A 21083-nucleotide genomic window follows, 5' to 3' on the forward strand; every position below is an offset into this window, starting at 1 on the left:
AAAGTTTCCTTCAGTCCCTGGCTTTTCGTACAAGAAGGACAAATCGGTGACTGGTTTTCATATTGAAAGTTACATGTGCTAACAGCTAAAAAACATCAAAATGTGACCGTACACTCGGCGTACAGCTCGAATGAGCCGTAAATTCCCTAAATTGTATTCTGAGTTAGAGTGTAAAATGTGTATGCAGGTCGTATTCATCGGCATCTCCAGCTGGCGCGACATCTATCTCATTTTGATAGTCAAACACCAATCAATAATCATATTATTGAAGAGGAAAATAAGCTTCTACCTTAGATGGCAATAGAATTTTTAATAGCTCTGGTCTTTGTTTGCTTTGGCTAAATCCTGTTCAAGTGGTGGGTTACCAGGCATTGTATTTTGTATAGGTAGGCCTATGTATAATCAACAATTAACAATGAGAGAACTTGCTTGAACCGCGTTGACTTGGGGATGATTTGATATGACCGCCAATTATGACTGTTTGATATTTATTGCCAGCAATGTGGAAAAAGAGACACACGTAGAAACGAAAAAAAGCTACCAATTTGTTGAAGGAGCAAAGTTCAACAAACCATAACCCCGCTACTGGATATCGTTTTGAAGTCAAATAATATTAAATATACCATTTTAAAGCTTATGATGTATGTTTTCTAAACGCAAAATAAAACAATTTTGACAGGGGGAGGAATGTATGGCTCATTCGCCGTGACAGGTCACAAATATCACAACGGTTTGAACATAAACCAAAAGCTGCGAAGAAAACTGAACTACTGGCAAATTATAAGAAATACAGAAGCAAAATTGACTAACAAGAAATGTAAAGCTCTTGTTCGTTTTAGCATCTAGGACGATCTGTTGGAGTCACTGTACTCGATTTGAACAAACTTCTTAAAGCCCAAACTTGAATAATAGCTGCTGTTACGATGATACAACACTGTGCTACCGACCAATAGACAACGTACGCCAAGTTAGCATTGAGCAACTCCCAATCTTGTCGGATGGACTGTCTTTTATAGTTTTGAAATCTGCTAGTTTTATCCAGGGCGTATGTGACTCGGGTGAGCGAATACTGTCAAAGAGAAAATAACAGAAAGTTTTAATATTATATCTATATATAAAATAACTGTATCTATTCTGATAGTTTACTTCATATTAAAATCATAAAATGACGTCACATTGTTAAGCAAAGTTTGAGCACCCCCTAAATGAGTCTTCTTGTGTAAGAGCATCATTCTCAGAGCGCGATAATGACCTAGCAAACACAAAAATGCTCTTAAAACGTTTGTTCATAACATTATAATAACATTTAAATGGCGGGTTATGTAAAGGTCACAAAAATATTTTTTTAAACGTTATTGTAAAATAGTTTGGGCAAACATTTTTTGCAAAACAGCAGTTAAATAACAATCTGTTAGAATGTTTTTGCATCACGCTTTCAACATTTTTTTATGAATGTTATTATTACAACGTTTTTGTGCTCTTCATATAATAACCCGAAATTTAGACCTTTTTTGTTGTTGTTGTTGTGTGTTTGCGGGAGACATGTTACGCGTGACATGTACATTAATGAAATCGTCGAGAAGAAAATATATTATTAATATTGTTGAACTTTTCTTATTGTATAAACATTAAATATATGTGTTGTTCTGTCCCAAAATCTATATACATAAAATTTACTACTGTTTACATTCGAAAATTCTGTTCAATCAAAAGAAGACAAAATTGGTGGTGCAATATACTCGATGTGCAAAAAGATATAAAAAGATGAATTACGAAACCGACATATCCGTAAAAAAGGTTAGATCATGCAGCTGAAAAAACAATATTCCCTTTGCCATTTGCCTGCACAAATACCAATTAACTGATTAAAAAGATATCGCATCTTATACTTGTCTGGCAGCAGATACAACAAGCTATGTCTTTTATATATTTAACTCACCGAAATGTTTCTCATTGATTCTGTGGCTTCTTCCTCTAGTGTAAAGTAATTTTGGAGTCTACTTTCATCAATAATGGAGACGAGAACAGACACCTTACGTTCTTTCCACTTAGATGCTTCGTTACCAAAACAGAAGGTGTACACACCTAAAAATTGAAGGGTTAAAATAAATAATGTTAATTAAATGACTCATTTTAATACCTATGAGGGGAACTCCCGGATGGCGATCATAGGTCTATCACGATCTATTATAGCCTTTTAGAGATTTAGCTATTGAATGACATGACCTAAATCTCTCTCACAAAGGGTAAACATTTCAAATGATGGATTCACTCATTGCGCTATTCCAGAAAATAGGTGCACACCCCCTATAGAGGAGTACATTTTCAATAAAGAAATGTCTGGATTTCCATGTTTGCTTTCTGAAAATGACTGGAAATCCAGTTGCCAATGTTACTGGAAAAACTTGGAAATGCAATAAAATGTATAAAACACGAAGGAATTGTCCGAAATTCGATTTTGAACTATTTTTGCTGAATTTTTTCGTATTTAGATATTTTGAAAGTCTGATTTCCATAGTCTACTGTAGTAGACCATTTAAATTTATCATCCTCTAATCCCACCATGGAAAATCCACCAATCCTGTTCTGATCCAACAGCTATCTATTTCCTTTTTTCTTTGGGCGCGCAGGGCAGTCACTGGGGATGTGGATGTGTTGTGTTTTATGCATGGAATGGTATGAATTGTTAAAAAAAGGAATGCAAAGCAAAGCAGTCTAGGATTTCCAACAATCATGACTGCACAAAAAGTCTGGAAACACGAACTCCTCTTTAAGGGGTGTTCGTCTATTTTCTGGAATAGCCCATTCGATTCAAATAGTCCCATTTGTAATTCACACTCCCTGTGGAAGATTACGCTAGGTCATATCTTCCATAATTATATGGATTTCAACTGTAATATATAGGTGCTAAAAGTTCCTATTTAAATAAACCCCACTGTCTTTCATTTGTCATATCCCCCTCCATCTAAAAGACAATCCATACTTGAACTGTTTCCAGCAACTAGCATTGTTTGGTTGCAATAAGTTCTACTTTCATTAAATTAAATATTGTAGGTACTTATATATTATTTTTATTTCGCCATCATGATTGTCATCATGCTTTCGAGGTCATACAGGCATGTTTGAATTGTAAATTGGAGTGTGTGCTATTCATGTGCATTTTGTTAAAGTGTATCTGTGATATGCAAAGTTGTAGGACTGCTATTATCCTGAACAAAATATGATCGAATCAAATTAATTCAAATCAAATCAAATCACACCGGATGTCTAAAATAAATATATTTTGTACGTTAATGGGGCCAAGGCTGCTCATTTTAAGGAAAACTTACAGGCCTATCTTACCCCGGGATCTTACCTTCCAGCTCAATATTTGTTTCATATTGTTCATGGAGAACTGTATATGTAACATGGATGATGGCTCCCCGTGGGTCGCGGACTACAAAACGAAAATTGCGATTTGTATCAGCTCCTTGTACCTGAAAAATAAAAAATAATAACAATTAGGCCTATAATGTATGATTTTTATTCCAATTATCGAATATTTTTGGATGAAAAATCATGATACTCAAAAACTTTAGACATTTGCATTTTTGTGCTGGGTTGCCCAGACCTCAAAAATTTCAGCCCCCCCCCCCTTTTTGACATGAAAATTATGGGCCAACCCCATAGAAAAGCATATAAATTTATTTTTTCCAGGAAAATTTGTGGTAATTTTTTTCAGGGCCCCCCTTTAGGAGGGTCAAAATTTTCAGGCCACCCCCTGTTTGTGAACGGTCCCTAATCATAGACCATTTATATATTTAGCGGAATCTCTGCAAGGCAAAGTTACAAAGTTTACATGGTAATTATGTTAGTTGTCTTTGGGTATTAGCAATAATTGTATTACTGTCATTACTTTGGGTCACATCCCAAGATCCAATAATATCAATAGAGAGAAGAATAAATGAACTGAGAAATCAGCCATTGTGATGATGTCAAACAGCAATAAGATGTCTTGTTACATACTAAACAGGGGGTAAATGTCTCTGCTACATCTCCATGGCACTTTCATGACTAAACCAAGCAACTGACTATTTAACAACATAGTGTACTAATACCAGTATGCAAGAACTGCGGAACAAAAAATGATCAAATGGCCACGACATACCAAAATTGGAGTGTGCAGACAACAGAAATATTGTGTTGATTTTGCATTAGTACTAATAATCTCTTGATAAGGAAGCATCCTATCATTTGCATTCTCTATATCGTTATCAGCTTAAAGATGCGCACTTGGTGTTTAACAAATTTCAATTCATAAATTCATAATTAAATTTAATAGTAAGTTGTACAAGTACAGCAATTGAACCTATAACATAATATAGCGGACTGCTTATATTGTTGTTTTATCACCCCCTGGTTACCTGGTTGGTGATAATACTGAATTGTAAATAATAGCTTACTATTTATTAAAATAATGATGTTGATTATCTTTATTATTTATTAATATAGGCCATAATGCCAACTCCCTTAATATTATAACATACCCGCCAATCTATACCAAAGCTATAGCCCTCCTTAACTCGTTGATGAAAACACTCCTCAGCTCGTGGTCTGATCATTACTGTCATTTCCAAATTAACCCATGGCTTAGAAGTAGTCCTCTCGATAGGGTCCACATATGGATGCTTAGACGGCTCATGATATTCGCATAAAACTGTCAAAAACAGGGAAAACAGACAAAAATATATATGGAAAATGTATTGTATCGTCCAGTTTGCTTCCATATTGTTAGTTTTATATCATGTCACATATGGTAAGTAATTGATACGAGCCGTGAGTATTATTCCACGTGTGCTTATCAATGCATACGATATGAAAATAATCCTTATCTCTTCATGCTGATGCTGGTATTAAAAATTCATTGTGTCTATAAAATAATATGAATATGCTGATATGGCAGAATAGTAGTGAATATAGCTCGTACATGTTTTCATTTACATGTCAATCATAATTATGTTATGACTTTTAATTACATGATTACCAGTAATACCAGTAATTTATTTGTGGTGCATGTGTGTGTGATTATAATTATAAAATAATAATAATAATAATAATAATAATAATAATAATAATAATAATAATAATAATAATAATAATAATAATAATAATAATAAAAAAGTAATAATTATTTTTCTTAAATTCCGAGTTTGATTGCTAGCTTTTTCTAATGTGAATTCGAATTTGCTTTATAGCCATTTTGTGGGAAAAAATAAATTCAAAGCTAAATCAAAGTTATGAGCCCTACTTGTGGCTTAAACCGAGCCATGGTAATGAAATCGCCGGCATTGCTCCAGTTTATAGCCTTATCTGGGGCTGTTCATTTTACACTGTTTTCCAGTCTTCACTGTCTGTTCAATTAGCTTAGATTTTTGTATTTTTTAGATACATATTTGAAAAAAATAAAAGAATGTGGCCAAAGTCAACAAGTCATCAAAGAAAAGTGTTAGCAGAGCCTTAGTATAGACCAAATGTGATTTATACTTTTCAAATTCCGAAGTTCAATTTGAAACAACCTTTCTTTTCAATTTTGGTCTCTTCTCGCAATATTTTTTTACAAAAGGCCGTAGAACGTCGGGTACCATAAATGACGAATGTTATAATAATTAGATGCTGCTGAGATCATCCGCATCACGAAGTATTGTCCAGCAAAATAGCTGTATTTGTGTCGTGTTGAAACCCCACTGTTGAAACATTACGTTATTATAAAAATGTGAAGATGAACTACGGTTTTCAGCTTATATAAATACATTCCTTGTGTATTTATTTATTTATTTATTTATTTATTTATTTATTTATTTATTTATTTATTTATTTATTTATTTTTATTTATTTATTTATTTATTTATTTATTTATTTATTTATTTATTTATTTATTTATTTTATTTATTGGCTGGGTCTAAGAAGGTGTGGGGCCTAGGTCTGTTATAAAACTACACATTTATTTTCAATTTGTTATTTTGTTTTGTTTGTTGAATACAAACTGTGAGAAGGACATTTAAAACAAAAAACTTTTGTACAAGAAAATATTATTTAAAACCCTTTAAAACAATGACTTACAGAAAACAATTCTTGTAAAGTCACTGTATCTGAAAATGTCAAGCGAATGCTGGTGGTGATGGTACTAAACAAAACTCAATTTACATTGTATCGATGAAACCAGTTTATAATTATTATGAGAACGAAATCCATAATTTTAATGTCATTGTTTAGGAAAAAATAATGCTCGGAATTCCGAATAATTTCATGGCAAATAACAAACAAACAAACAGTGGCGTAGATTTCTTTTTGACATTGGGGGGGGGGATGAAGTTGGGAAAAAATCTTGAAGTATAGTCAATCCAGCACCCTTTGGCGACAGAATTAGTTTATGATATGAAAATTTTTGCTATTTTGAAGCTAAACTGATGAAATATGGTGTAAAAGAAGATTAAATGCGCGCGAAGCGTGCGAAAATTTGCACTTTTGGGGCTAAAATGGGCAAATATGAGGTTAATTTGGTCAGAAACCCATTATCAGGCGTCAACATTGGGGGAGATGATTGTATGGACCATCCCCCCCTGGGATCTACGCCTATGCGCCTACGCCCACCCCCCCCGGATCTACGCCTATGCAAACAAACAAACAAACACACTGGAAATTTAAGACTGTCTGCGCCAGAGGCTAGGAAACCAAATTGAAACTGCATACGAGACTATCCATTTTTGTACCTGGGCTTCGTGTACGCAAGCGCAGTGGGCATAGCTGTCAGAAAGTAATTTGCCGATTTTGTTAGCTAAAACTTGAACAGAAAATGTTGATTTGTGAAGGCCATTTACTATGTACATTGTGTATATTCATACTGTTATGACCAATTCAACCGGATGAAAAGCTTCATTTCACGCAATAGCTGTTATATGAGGCGGTACCGGCTCCTTTAGTGTAATTTGCGGACGGTCGACGGTCAGTACAACAAACACTGGCAAAATTGCACGTTTGTATACAATTAGGCCTAGTAAAGATAAAAATATGTTTCTCGTCCGGATTTTTAAAAATTAGGGGCTTTTTATTTTCTATTTTTTTATTGGAAATGACGCTAAATACCTATATTTGGCACCATATTTTGGGTATTCGACATACAGATTGATATCTGAGAAAAAGGAGGAGGCCGCCCTTTTTATTTTTTGTTTTGAGAGGTATACTATGGTCGTGTGTCTTGAACTCGCCACCAAAAAAAGGTGGCGACGTTACATTTTGCCAAAGTCAACTCAAAACAAATGATGATATCTCTGTCAAGCTAGAAGGTATTGTCATGCTTGTGGTCTCATTTTATTGCTAAATAAAATGCACTTTCAACCCTGTAAAAAGAAATACTTGAACTTTTTTAATACTGACACTGCGCCATGGAATTCAGAATGGGCAGGGTGGTGGGGGATGTGGTATGTGGTACACACAAACTCTATGGGATTGGTATTTTTAGTGCGCAATCTGCTTCTGTAAATTAAGGCTGTAAATTGGATTCGGACTCTATTTAGCATCTAAAACACTCATGGCCTTACAGCTAAACAATTCTACTAATTGTTTTTAATAATTTATGATTGGTTTAGTCTAGAAAATACAAACTTTTCCATACAAAACTACCCGTTGTCATATTAAACACTGTAGTAAGTAATGCAGATGTCTTCAAAATCTAAAAGTTACTGTAAAATTTTAATTACTTATCCTATCATAGTCAAAGTATAGATTTTCTGAAGGGAAATTTGACGAGGAATCTAAATATGGACATATTTTTTCTGTATGGGTCAGGGGAAAATGTTTAGGTTCAAAATATGTTGAATTGTAAAAAAATCTAACATACTTTGGGACACCCTATATTCCTAGATTACCAAACAGCTGTGATTTTGGTTTCTTCCAAAGTCAGTTGGTTCTCCATATCCTCTAACCAAATGAATGTTGTTTACTTCCAGTTTATTACCGTAGATTGGGGTGAATAGGGACAGTTTTGGCACTCTCTAGATTGTAGTTTTTTTCCTGTAGCCCCATGAGCCAAACTTTTGAGGGCATATTATGTCCACCCATGATGCCTTTAATCCACCATTATAAAAAATTGAATATATGTGGGGGGTATATATTATTTTTATAAAATTTTGGTGTCCCTATTGACCCCCGACTTCGGGGTCAATAGGGACAGCACTGGTTTTGATAAGGAAAGTACAACTTTGAAGGAGTGTACTTGCATTTTTACCCCCACATGGATGGAAAAGGGACACCAAGTGAGTTTTAAAAAACAATAGAAACATGTCAAGGTAATTCATACCACCATAACTGATTAAATCTGATTTCTTGACAACGTTGATCGGGCTCGTCAGTACAAGAAGAGGAGGGGTAGGGTGTGGTGGGGTAAGGATGGCTGGGATAGGGTTCTGGGTGGTAGGGAAGTAGGTGGGTAAGGTAGGGTGTTGGGGTAGTGGTATCAGGGTGGTGGGGTATAAGAAAAGGTATCATGGTGGTAGAGGTAGTGGATAGGGTGGTGGTGGTGGAGCAGTGGATAGGGTGGTGGGGTAGGGAATAGGGTGGTGGGGTAGATGGGTGGGGTAGGATGGTGGAGTACTGGGGTAGGGTGTGGGGTAGTGGGTTCTGGCAGTGGCATGATAGTATTAGGGGTGGATGAGGGTGGTAGCCTGGGTAGGGTGGTGTGGTAATGGGGTAGGGCAGTGGGGATGGTAGGTTTAATGAGGCTAGTGGGGTCAGGGTGTGGTATAGTGATTTAAGGGTGGTGGTGGTAGGGTTAAAGTGGTGGGGTAGGTTCATGAGGGTAGTGGGGTAAGGGTGGAGCAGGGTAGGGTGGTAGTGTAGGGTGTGGTGGGGTAAGGGTGGTTGTGGCAAGGGTGTCCCTATTCACCCCGTATTAGGTGACTTTTACCTGAAAAATATTAAAAAAATTGTTATAAAAATTCCTGTCAGAATTAACAAATAATCTTTTAGAGAAAGTTGTAAGACCTAACAGGCTAGGTCCTGGTGAATTTCCAGCTCATTTTCTAAAATAGTGACCGTGGGAGCAGGAAAGTTTTGACCAACCCATTTTTTATAACTTTTTTTAGATAATTTTATTTTGGACACCCTGAATCCTAAATTTATTCTTTAACATCTGCTGAACCATTTTCTGAACACTGTTTGATTGATCTTTCAATATGTGGAAATAAAAAAAAATAAGTGTTAACCAAATGTGAAAAAATGAGATTTCAAAAACTTTTCTCATGTTTGTCCCTATTCACCCCTGCGTCCCTATTCACCCCAATCTACGGACTGTAAGTTGGTAATAAGCAATGCATTGAGTGACCCATTTTTTATCAAAATCTTTTTATTCCACCCTGTATAACTTGCAGGTCACCTGTATAATGAGTTGAAATGTATATATTAGAATTGCTTATGCCTTCAGCTTTCCAAACATGTATATACTTTTGCTAGTTTAGGGTTGATGATTGGCGAGATAATCTAATTAGAAACCCGGTTGGTGTAAAAATTCATAATATTTGTCATGTAACGCTAAGGGTGACGAGTTCAGGACACACGGCCGTATGCCCCTCTAGTGATCACAAAAGTCTTCTTAAATGATGTATTATGCATTTACAAAGCAGTAAAATAAGTTTAAACTTCTTAAACATCTTTTTCAGCAAGTTATAACTAAATGTTTACAAATAAAGAAATGTGAAAAATCTTCAAAAAAGGAGGAGGGCGCGGACTAGAAACTTTTTTTACTCTGCCTTTAAGTTGTAGTAAATACAAATTTCGAACGTTTGAGGACTTGTTCTCAAGTTGTAGGTACTCCCGTAGGTGTAGGGTGCCTCCAGGGTTTTATTTTGGCAAGTTTGCATATATCTGGTAAAATACTCACTTTAGAAACCTGTGTTACTGATGTATGTCATCTGTGATTGCTAAACTTATTCTATGCATCAGCTTTTGTCTAAAGAAATATTTTATAAAAAGACGATTTTTGAGCGATTTTTATGAGCAGCGAAAAGTCCACTCCACGACTATGTACATATGTGAATGGTGATGAATGCATGCTAAATCGCCGCGGCACATACACATAGCTCCTTGGAACTCACGGTCGAGCCATGAGTTCCAATTATTGGAACTAGTATACAATTACATCTCATCTCTCACTGTCTCTAGAGGGATCATACATCAATCCTAGACTTATTCCACCAGCCGTCTACACTGCGCATGTACTATGTTATGCTTCGTAGTGACGACTGATTATCTTACAGTTCAAATTGTGGCGGACCAATGCTTGCGACTTTGGTTAATGCGTCATAGCGCGACTGACTCGGCGGCGCCTGTATACTGTGCCGTGTGCACTGCACCCGCGCCATGTGTACTGCGCCGTTGTAACAAGATCACGCTCTGAAGTTTTAAAAACAACTAACTCGGTCTTGGACACAACTGTGCAGTCTCGGTGAAAGTTTGTAACCTGCTTAATATTCACGTGCAACCAGAATCTGGTTGCAAAAGTCCGCCACTGTTTTTCCACATAGTTTTCTCAGTCGTCAATCCAGAAGGTCGACGAATGAGGGCAGCCATCTACATCAATGCATACTATCAGTCTTAGCTCTAGATCGAAAGTCAAATCTAAGGTTGATAATTTGCTGACAAATATACTAATGGACTATAAATCTTCTGATTTGTCAATAAATTAGGTACCGTATGCTAGGTGAATTCAAATTTGCCATCAAACTGCAACATTTTACATATCAAATGAAAGCCCTTGAGTAAAGAAAGCCAAAACTGAAAACATTTTTGTCATAGCACTTTCCGTAACAAAGATACTTGTCAAAGATTGACTTTCATCAAAAAGATTCTGCTAGCAAAATTCCCCAAAACAGCGTTAGGGGTGTTTCTAGATCTTAGTCTCATGGCGATAGCAGCTTTTTTTAATGGAACTGCTATCAAAATCCCTCTAAAATTCCATGTGCGAGTGGCTATTCACCATAAAAAATCATATATGTGCCATGTGGGTCAGGTGAAGTATAGACAACATATTTATGTAGGTTTCCTTGACCAATCTTGACTTCTAATTAACGTCATGAAGAGTTATGATGATAAACATGTTCAATACCATCTGCTGAAGATGCTAGTCCAGCTAGTGAAAATATTCCAGATGAACAAAAATTAGTGTAGTGATGAGGTTAACCTCATTCAGTTATTTTATCTTCCATTATGAACATGACTGGTACACATGAACCTGTAAATGAAAACAAGCAAAACCTAAAAAAGTATGAATGATATGTACTCACTCGGATTACTACTAGTAGTAAGGCAAAGTTCTTGATCTATGAAAAAGCTTGTAAATCATATTAGTAGTGAATTTTGTTTTAGGGTGATCTTTTAGTATGCTGCTATTTACTTAACGGATTTTTACATTTTTGTACAGTGCAATGAGACATTGGTGCTGCACTGCAATTGATGCAAAATGCAGTCTACAAAATCAATGTTTGAGTTGTTATGCACATCACTAATATAGTGTATTATATCTTACCTCCCAGTGTTCGATTTACTGGCAGATTTTTTGATCCCCCCTATTGAGGACTGAATTTTTTTGATCCCCCTTTTTAGGACCCAAAATGTCTTTGATCCCCCCTAATATTTTCCAAATATGAACACTCCCTAAATGGGTGACTCCATCTGAAATCTACACTCCTGTGTGAGAGATTTAAAAGGTCATGGTCATGGATATCAACTGGAATAAACCCTTTGCAGATTCCTCAAATTAGTTAAAAGATGCTGAATAAATGATCAGTTCTCATTATCTTTATTTGAAATGGCTGGATTTATATACTCATATTTCATAGTTTGGTCAAATTTCCTCAACTATTTTCCTCAATAACACATTTTTTTATTCTGTCTTTTTTCAGAATATGGCACACAGTTTTATTCAATTCACATTTCTTTGCTGGTTGTCGATATTACTTCAGACAGATAAAATCAGCAGTGCAACTATGGAAGATGTTGAATCACACATTGTCCAGAGTCACACCACAAACAAAGGAGAAAGTGTGGTGATTTTAGATCATCTTTTCCCCAAATCATCATTAGAAGCTCTGCATACTTTGATACTTCTTAATTCACCATGGCAGTTGCACAATGAACAGGAGTTCCCAAGTTTGACTTCACAAAAGTCACCACCAGGTAAAGGAGACTTGGATGTAAGTAATGAGGATGATTGCTCCAAAGAGGTATTTCCATGGAGTGTACCCATTCCAAGTGCAGTTTTCACCAAGTTTAACATATGGAAGTTGATGCATTCTTCTTTGAAACATGTTACTGAAAAAGACGATTACCAACCTTACGAAATCACAGCCCAGGTGCTTCAACGAGGGGATAAAATCAACACGACCTGTGGGCTGGAAAAAAGCTCAGGTGAAGATCAAACTGTTAGAATATTTTTAACACCTGACTGGGGACAGAATGATTACGGTGATTTAACTTTGTTCAAAAGTGATGATGACCATAGTGATGTTGATAGTGTAATATTGAATGTGAAGCCTAGATTTGGGAGAGCTGTGATTTGGGATGCCCATATACCATACTTATCCCATTCACCGTCAATGAGCTATGTACAGGAGCTGATGTTCCTCACAATCAGATGCACTAGAGATAAAGAGAAAGTGCAGGTGACACAAAAAGAAATTGGGGTAAGTAAAATTGGGGTAAGTAAAGGGGTGTAACCAGAGGAGGGTGGGTTTTTCAGATTGTCTCCTCAGGCAAATATTTGCAGGTGAAATTGTGGCAAAAAAAATGAAAATAATGATAAATCTGCCTTTTGTTGATGTACTTTCCCTATCTTGTTGCCATTTCAGAATGCAGTTAAGGCTGGTTATGTGCCGCATGAGCTATTCCTGTTGAAATCCATACACACCTTACATTATGAAAGACATGACCTTAATCTTAAATTTTAAATGGGGTTACCTGAATGGGTGATTCCATTTGAAATTTGAATCTACACTCCCCCATGAACAAGGTCATGTCTTCTACTGGATTTTTCAAGAAATTTCACAATTTCAGGAAATTTTTCAAGGAAATTTTTGCCCTATTTCCTGTGCAAACGGGAAAAGTGAATTTGTAGGATTTTTCCATTTTATCAAGAAATTTTGACAATACTAAGTGGCATATCTGTATTACATATATATATTGTTAACTATTAAGGACAATCAGTGAGCTGTAAGGATCCTAAGGAAATGAAATCAAAAATAATATTTTGTTATTATTCATTCAGTTTGTTGGATTTTATTATTCCCTACAGCCTTTAGCTACATAGTATATTTACTCTTGCATATCTTTTTTTTTACTTCACAATAAATATCCTGTAAAAGTTCATAACAATTTGTTCAGGATTACAGTAACACTTTTTTGTTTTTCACAGTCCAAACTGGTTGAACAAGAGAATAGTCGATTCTTCCGCTTTCCAAAATTTAAGAAGAAACCGAATACGAAGCAGTTGAGTGAAAAGGAAGTGAGAAGATTCCATGACAAAGATGGCAGGTAAGGTGTCAGGTATTTGTCAATTATTATAGCATCTCAACCTGAGTTGTGTACATCGATGTTAAAAACAGCAATTTTTCTTCACTGGACCAGCTTAGAATCACAGGCATAAAGTTAGTCCCATACAAGCACACTTGCAAAACAGCATTGAAACCATCAATGACCAAACTTCAGGTGAACCAAAGTTTAACAATGATGGAGTATACACAGAATTGCAGGCATCTGAGAGTTCCTCCTTAAGTTGGATTTCAGACTTTTTTAATTTTAGTTAATTTTCCTCCTTTTTTTGAATTTGCTCTGTACAAAAGTATAGGAACTTTTGAAATTTCATCCTTTTTTAGCATATGCTGGCGGTACTACACTGTTTTTCACCTTTTGTCACTCACATGATACATATAATATGCAATTTTTAAATGTATTGATGTGCAGCATGACAAGGGCCCAACTCCTGTTTATCTAATGGATGTGGGTTTTTTGTTTCGTCTTTTTGTTTTAGAGTGGTTGTTGTCTTTGATAACATATTCAGCAGTGATGATGTACACAATCTCAAAATGTATGCAGCTCACCAAGGACCAAACTTTGGCTGGGGCCCATATGATACTGCCATTGCAGAAGGTGGCGACAATGTCAAGTGGATCAAAATATTTGAGGTATGAGAGACATCTGTGAGCAGGTCAACAGCAAGACTTCACAGTCCCTCTAAAGGTTTTCCAGGCATTCTTATTATGTACTGTTTTTATCATGTATGTTAAAACTATCGTTGTGCTTTCATTGAAAAGTTCAACTTTTGATTTTGTTTCTTCATTATGTTTTAGATCACCGTTTTTTTAATTCTCAACCAATTTCAACAAAATAATTAATAAGGTCTTAAATCAGAGCTAAAGAGTATAGGTCGTTGCTGCTTGTTTTAATTTTGACATACTTGTCTATGTTTAGGATATACAGGGGTGAACACAACTGGTACCCTAATTATTTGGTTTACTGTATATTTTTGCAGTCTGCAATTCTAGTGAATGTGTTTACTGAATTCACTTTTATGCCTGACTGCCTGGCAGGGGTAGCGTTAACCCCCGATCGGGGGTGAATGACCCCCTAAATTAAACAAATATTGATTTTTCACCCTCCATATATTGGGAATTTGCAAGCTCGGGGGTGAACTCTGACCCTCTACTTTTGGACCTTACTACTCCTACCCCTGACTACACTGCAAAATATTATTCACCCCGAGATTTAATTTCACCCCATGTATCTGCAAGCTCGGGAGTGAAAAACAAGGGAAAACAACCCCCGACTTTCGGGCCTTAATGCTACCCCTGCTGCCTGGGTCAAGTGTCTTTTTATCAATGTATCATAGGATTGGGTGAACAGAATAGGTGACAGGAAAAAGCAGAAACAATTCTTAAAAATGATGGCTTCTTGAGTTTTCACATTGTGTGCAAGAAATGACTTCATTGAGTTACAAGGTGACACAAAATTGGTGCCACCACCTAAAGCCAATTACAACAGCAAAAGATAGGCTGCTTCTTGTTGTGTGGTGGACACAAGCGCAGGATTCACAGCCCCCTGAAGCCAAGGATTGACCTACCAAATCTTCAGGATCAGCAAAAAGAGGTGGTCGAATTTAACACTCACTGAATGATTTTGTTTAATGTGTTGCATTTTCTAGCCAGAAGATTTTCGTCACACCCAATGGTGGACAGTTATTGCTGACCTCGCCAAATATGTGAGTGGCAAGAAAAGTGAGTGGTATCCATATAATGTGGCCCTCAATGTAGGCAAGCCAACAGATCATACACGAATACATCCAGACTGTGAAATATGGGAGGTATGTACAGCCTGTACAAGTAAAATTGTTTTATAGGAATGTCTTTTTTTTCCTTCAATTCTGTTTTTTCCTGGTCATATCAGCCAGTATGCTATATTATAGGCTTTTTAGCCTGGTTTGAGCATGCTTGAACATAGTCTTTCAAGATCGGGGCCCAAGTGTGTCTCTGCATTGTGCAACTTTCAGGGGTTCAAATAATGCAATCAATTGCGGTGCAGAAACCTATTTCGCTTTTGTGAGAAACTAGGACTACATCATGATTGTCTGCATAACAAATTTCTTGCAGATTCAGTCATTTGATAAAGATGTCCTCCAATTTGATTTTCTGGCTGTAGTCAGCCCAAAATTACATCATAGTAGCCTATTGGGCTCTGTAATACTTTAGAACCAAGTATGCTAGCCCTTTGGTGTTTTTGTTATATGATAGCCTAATGTTTGTGTGAAGGTAATAATTGTAACTCAATTGTCAAAAATGCCTCCTTTGTCCTCCATGGACCAGATCGTGTCACAGTATAATAAACAATATTGTAATATCATAATGTGAGATATGGATAAATAGTCTTAATTAAAAGTCATACTTGGACGTATAAAAATGCATTAGTATATTATGGTGATGTCATATACATGCAGACTGACAACCTGGGAATTGTGCAAAAGCAAGATAGCCAAGTCAATGATTAACAATCATGAGAAAGGAGGAACGTTTCCAGTCACTACATACTCAAAAGTATCTGTTTTTGATTCAATTCATAACTCTGTGGCCTAAGCACTCCTTCCAAGTAAAATCTTTTTTCTTTGGATTATTGAGAAATTAAATTTATTTCATTTCCAACTTTAACTTTGCATTAGGATGAATACACATTTTTGATGTACCTGAATTCAAATTGGTCTGCTGAAAAACTTGGTGAAACAACATTCTTTGATGTTCTACCAGACAATGGCTCATTAAAAGAAGAATTGACAGAAGAAGAGATCTACCAACTGTCAGAATATGATGCCATTGGTGCTGTGAGACCTCAACTTGGAAGGGTAGTAGTATTTCAAGGTAAATTAGCATTTTGTGGCACCAATTTGTTCATTTTTTGTGATAAGATTTCATCATCATTAATCAAAGTAATTAATCTAAATCAAGGTATACATTGAATTTACAAAATCAATTTAAATTAGTGGTTTGTACCCAACTGACCAATTTGTTTAATCATCAAAGTATGCATTTTGTTGTTGTTTTGTACAAATGGAACCAGATTTGTGGGTGTTATAACCTTTTCATAGTAAAAACAAACATTATATAAGTAGGAAGTGCAGTTAACAAAAGGTGCTGACCAAGATGGTCTGATGTTCATACATGTACATAAATTATTTACAATGTAGTATCATTTTAGCGACACTGCTCTGTACATTAGTGTACAGACACAACCCTGGTGAACCAGGATAACCAGCAATAAAAGTTTTGTCCAGAAGAATACCAAAGTGGATCAATTTTTCTGCAAGAAGACATTAACATGTACATCTGCAGGTGTTTGAACACTCTTTACCAGATGTTACATACACACAAGCACTGTAGTCAAAAGTGCCCTGACATATGCGATTGGCATTTTCACTGTGTTTTTATATATTTTATGTATGTACTTGGGAAACAAACACTGGCCAAACTGTAATGATTATCCATCAAAGTGTTCAGATAACTTTGTGGTTACCCAGTCATGCTCTTACTCAAATAGTAAGCTATAGTCTGTCCACATAGAAGTTCAAAGTAAATAGACCTCGGAAACTGGAGGTATGAGAATAATTACTTCAGTGCAATGCTTCTTTGGCGCGCCAACTGCTGCGCGATTTGTGCACCACGCCCTTTACGTGTTGCGCCGTGCTCGCGTGTGGCGCAAAGCATCGATCCCCGATGCCACAGATTTGGTTTTTACTTCTAAGTGGACAGACTGTATGCCATAGACAATCTGTTGTGATACATTTGATCTTGGTTCAGGACTATTTATACAGTTAATGTAATCCCAAGGTAGCACTTTGTTTGAAAATTCATCAACAGATGGTTGTGGGAAACGGTTACTCTCTATTTAATGGAGGTAACATCAGCTGAAAAATTACACATCACATCAAACATTCTCGCCACAAATATTTTACTCACATTTTTACACTTAATTTATATGACAGGGACAATTCCTCATTCAGCTAGACCACCTTCATCCAGCTACCATGGAATGCGATTTTCATTTGCTGTGAAAGTGGCTGCCACAAAGCAAATTGCCCTTGCCAAGAGACTAAGAGAGGTATGTAGTTATCATGGTATACCACCCCGATGTGGCCATTAAGTCAATGCATTTAGGCAGCGTTTGATGCTTGCACCCTTGCACCCACATTAAATACACATTGACATCACTATCACATCAGGGTGAAAAATGGTATAGATGTCATGGATTTTAACATATATGGTGTATTGGGAGTCATATATGCCACTCTTGTCTAACATGGATTTTAACATGTATTGTGTATTGGGAGTCATGCCACTCTTGTCTAACACCCTTTCATTCCTTCATCTTAAACAGAATAAGGCACTGATTGTATGTAGAGTTTTAATGTATTATATTGTATTGTAGAGTTATATTGTATACCTGCAGCCTGTGATGCGACCTTGAACCAGTGATATTTAGTGTATTGTATTTTATTTAAAGTCATATTTAAGAGTGGCAACAATTACAAAAAAATCAAATGAACACATGATCACAGTGGCATAACTAGACTGACACTGGCAGGGTAAAATCTGATACTGGAGGGCCAAATGGGGTTGAAATACAGATGGTCAACTCATTTTGGGGAAGCAGGAGGCAGTGATTCCTATCTGGGAGCCCCTTCCCTCCGCTGGTTATGCTACTGGATTATGAGCAGAACGTAACCTAACCTTGAATTGGAGGCTCTCCTGCATGTTTTGATAGACTGACTTATTTTGCTTTGATGGCTTCAAATGTATCTTGTTTTATAATATAAAATCTCAGGAGAATAACACAAGTTATGATGTTGAAGTGCATAAAGTGAATGTACATGTTTACCTTTTATCAGAGTGTGTTTGTACAGTACTTTCTTGTCAATGTATCACATGTACTGCAAAATGGACAAGGTTTGGGTTGCTGAGTACTGAATCGCATAGTCATTAAAGGTATCAATATTTGCACTGTAAAATCAAATTTGCATCATGAGATGTGATTATGTGAACCTGTTGTGAATTGACTCCTCCTATATGATAATTAGGGCAGATGTATCAGAACATCATAACCTGAAAAGAGGAAGTATACAAACATGGTATAATTTTTTTTCTCTCATTCTCTTTCTGCAGGCTATTGAAGATTTTCCTGTAGAAAAAACAGATGATGAAGCATTGTTAATAGAGGAATTGTATGATAGCTCTATCAAGAAGAAAATTGGCAGATCAGAGAAGTGGTTGATGGAAGAACTCAATAACTACATTATAAAGCAAGAAGATTTCATAGAAAGTGAAGTGACGAAAGCCAAGAATCACCTCATGAGAAACTAATAAGGACCAATCAGCAAGCTAGCTTTGGTTTTACATTGTAAGATAGCAATTCAACATTGGAGTCAAAGTTGGTCTAAGTTTGGTCCTGTCTGTAAGTTCATGCAATGACACAACTCAGAAGTTTTGGTTCCTGGGATTGTAACATCCTCAAAAAAGGACCGTATAATGACCAGCCAGCCAACTAGTCCTGGGTCTCAAAAACCAGGTGTAACTTACGACACATAGTAAAATCCATTAAAAAAACTATAAAAAGATGGACTTACGATTGGTACCCTTTGTAAGTATTTGTAACTTCCTAACAGTTACTTGAGATACAAAGGGTTAAAAGTTCATAAATACGCGCTATAATCGGTTCCAAAAAAATAAGCCCCCCCCCCCCGAAGAATATTTGGTATAATCCGAAACGGGCTTGATCAATTCTCTTGTTTTAAAGTTTGGAACATAGGCTAATTAGTTATGCATCAAGTGAATGGGGTTTTGTTGTTATCTGTTATCATCTTCACTGAGAAATACAGCCATTTATAAAATTTTCGGTCAAAAAAAAAAGCTGCACTTTTCTACATAGGCTTTTTAAGCATGACTTTCGGTTTCAGACCTCTTTCACTTGAAGAAAATTAATCAAAAAGGAATGTTTCTATATTTTTTTTTGTTTTTTATTAAAATAACTTAAGTTGAGATGTTCATGAACATGAATTAATTTTTACACATTTCAAACATGTTTTATGGTTCAGTGAGTAATCATATAGCCATTTATAACAAATGTATTCATCAACAAAAGTTGCACTTTTCTAAATTAGCTTTTTGTATGCATTAAAATGCGTAAATTTAACAAGTTTTTCATTCTAATTAAATTTATTAGGAAGGAACAACTGTAACTTCAATGATAAATCTTGTGTTCATTGATTCATTTAATCAATGGAGCAACAGATTCCTGGTTAGATATTTTATGCTGGATCCCTATACACTTGTTTCATTGGTCATTCCTTGAATGGTTCAAAAAACTTTTATAGGGGTGGCCATTCAACTTGTTACAAACGGACAAGTGAGGGACAACACCACCTTAAAGGACTTTGCAGCAAATCCTGCAGCATGCGGGAACCAGCTTGACCAACAGCAGAGAACGATGCTTGAAGCCATCTCACATGAAGGAAGGCCTATTCATTATTGAAAGACATTAATAAGCTGCAGCATTAATTTTAATTTATTCACTGAACCATAAAAACTGTTTTTGAATGTGTGACACCTAATTTAGGAAAAGCTTAAATTTAATTAAATTCAATAATGCTTCTTTTTGATTAAATTACTCACTTAAGGGCAGAGTAATGGGAGAGAACATGGACCTTTTCGAGCTTCATTATTTCTGAATTGTATGTCCAAAGTATATAAAACTATACATTTTTAGAACGGATATGAGTCAAGGAATCCCATGGTGACGTCAGATTTGTTCAAAATCTCAAGTTTTGAAAAAATCACAAAATTCACTTTTTTACCCCAATTTGTTTGTGACAACTTAGAAAAAAATCCGCTCGAGTAAAAAAAATTCAGTTAGCTTTTCATGAAGAAGAGACATGAACTTAGGGACGTTTTTTTTATTTTTTTTTTATTTTTTTCTTTTTTCTAAATATTTTATAAACATGTGAAAAAAGCCATTTTGTCACTCTATTAAGCTAAAAATTGCACATAATGGTGTATATTTTTGTTTAAAACAAATATTTTGAAAAAATGAAAAAACCTTCCCTAGACTTTGATGTACTCTAAAGGATAGTGCAAAAAGTTTACCCTTTGCTTGCATATTTTTTCGAGTTATCTTGTCACAAAAATCGCGCAATATTGTCAAAAGTGAACTCTGAGAAATCGACGCTTTAGTAAAAAATGTCCAAATTATGCACAAAACGTCCCTTAAATTTTAAAACGGTAAGACTTTCACACTTGTAAAAGCTGTATCTGGTGCATGGTCTAAATATGCATCTTTTTGCACCAATGAATCTATAATGTCTGCTTTCAGTGCGCCAAAATTCAAAATAATTAAAAATCTAAGTGGCATTTTGACTGCAAATTTTTGTTTTGTTTACACCACATTTGCTGGCGTTAACAACATACCGAATGCGCCTTGACTCGTTGGACATACGCGCGAGAGTTGCGCCACGTCACGTGACG

General features: G+C 35.9%; 2 protein-coding genes across 4 annotated transcripts; one reads left to right on the forward strand and one right to left on the reverse strand.

Annotated features, from left to right (window-relative positions):
* Positions 1-622: 622 nt before the first annotated feature.
* Positions 623-4827, reverse strand: LOC140157889 (transmembrane emp24 domain-containing protein 6-like). The gene is made up of 4 exons (XM_072181138.1): positions 4527-4827; positions 3356-3476; positions 1940-2085; positions 623-1069 (listed from the first exon to the last, which is right to left on the reverse strand). The coding sequence occupies exons 1-4, from the start codon at positions 4764-4766 to the stop codon at positions 836-838; spliced, it is 741 nt and encodes a 246-aa protein (XP_072037239.1). The 5' UTR covers positions 4767-4827; the 3' UTR covers positions 623-835.
* Positions 4828-6784: 1957 nt separating this feature from the next.
* On the forward strand, positions 6785-19294 carry LOC140157906 (uncharacterized). Of its 3 annotated transcripts, none has more exons than XM_072181160.1 (8): positions 6785-7012; positions 11934-12713; positions 13442-13560; positions 14057-14210; positions 15227-15385; positions 16235-16430; positions 17552-17667; positions 18729-19294. In XM_072181160.1, the coding sequence occupies exons 2-8, from the start codon at positions 11937-11939 to the stop codon at positions 18924-18926; spliced, it is 1719 nt and encodes a 572-aa protein (XP_072037261.1). In that variant the 5' UTR covers positions 6785-7012; positions 11934-11936; the 3' UTR covers positions 18927-19294. The 3 variants fall into 3 exon arrangements, with proteins under 3 accessions (XP_072037261.1, XP_072037256.1, XP_072037268.1); XM_072181155.1 differs by having other exon boundaries at positions 6785-6981; XM_072181167.1 differs by having other exon boundaries at positions 6785-6974.
* Positions 19295-21083: the final 1789 nt, after the last annotated feature.

This window comes from Amphiura filiformis, chromosome 1 (assembly GCF_039555335.1).
Source record: "Amphiura filiformis chromosome 1, Afil_fr2py, whole genome shotgun sequence".
NCBI classification, from domain to species: domain Eukaryota; kingdom Metazoa; phylum Echinodermata; class Ophiuroidea; order Amphilepidida; family Amphiuridae; genus Amphiura; species Amphiura filiformis.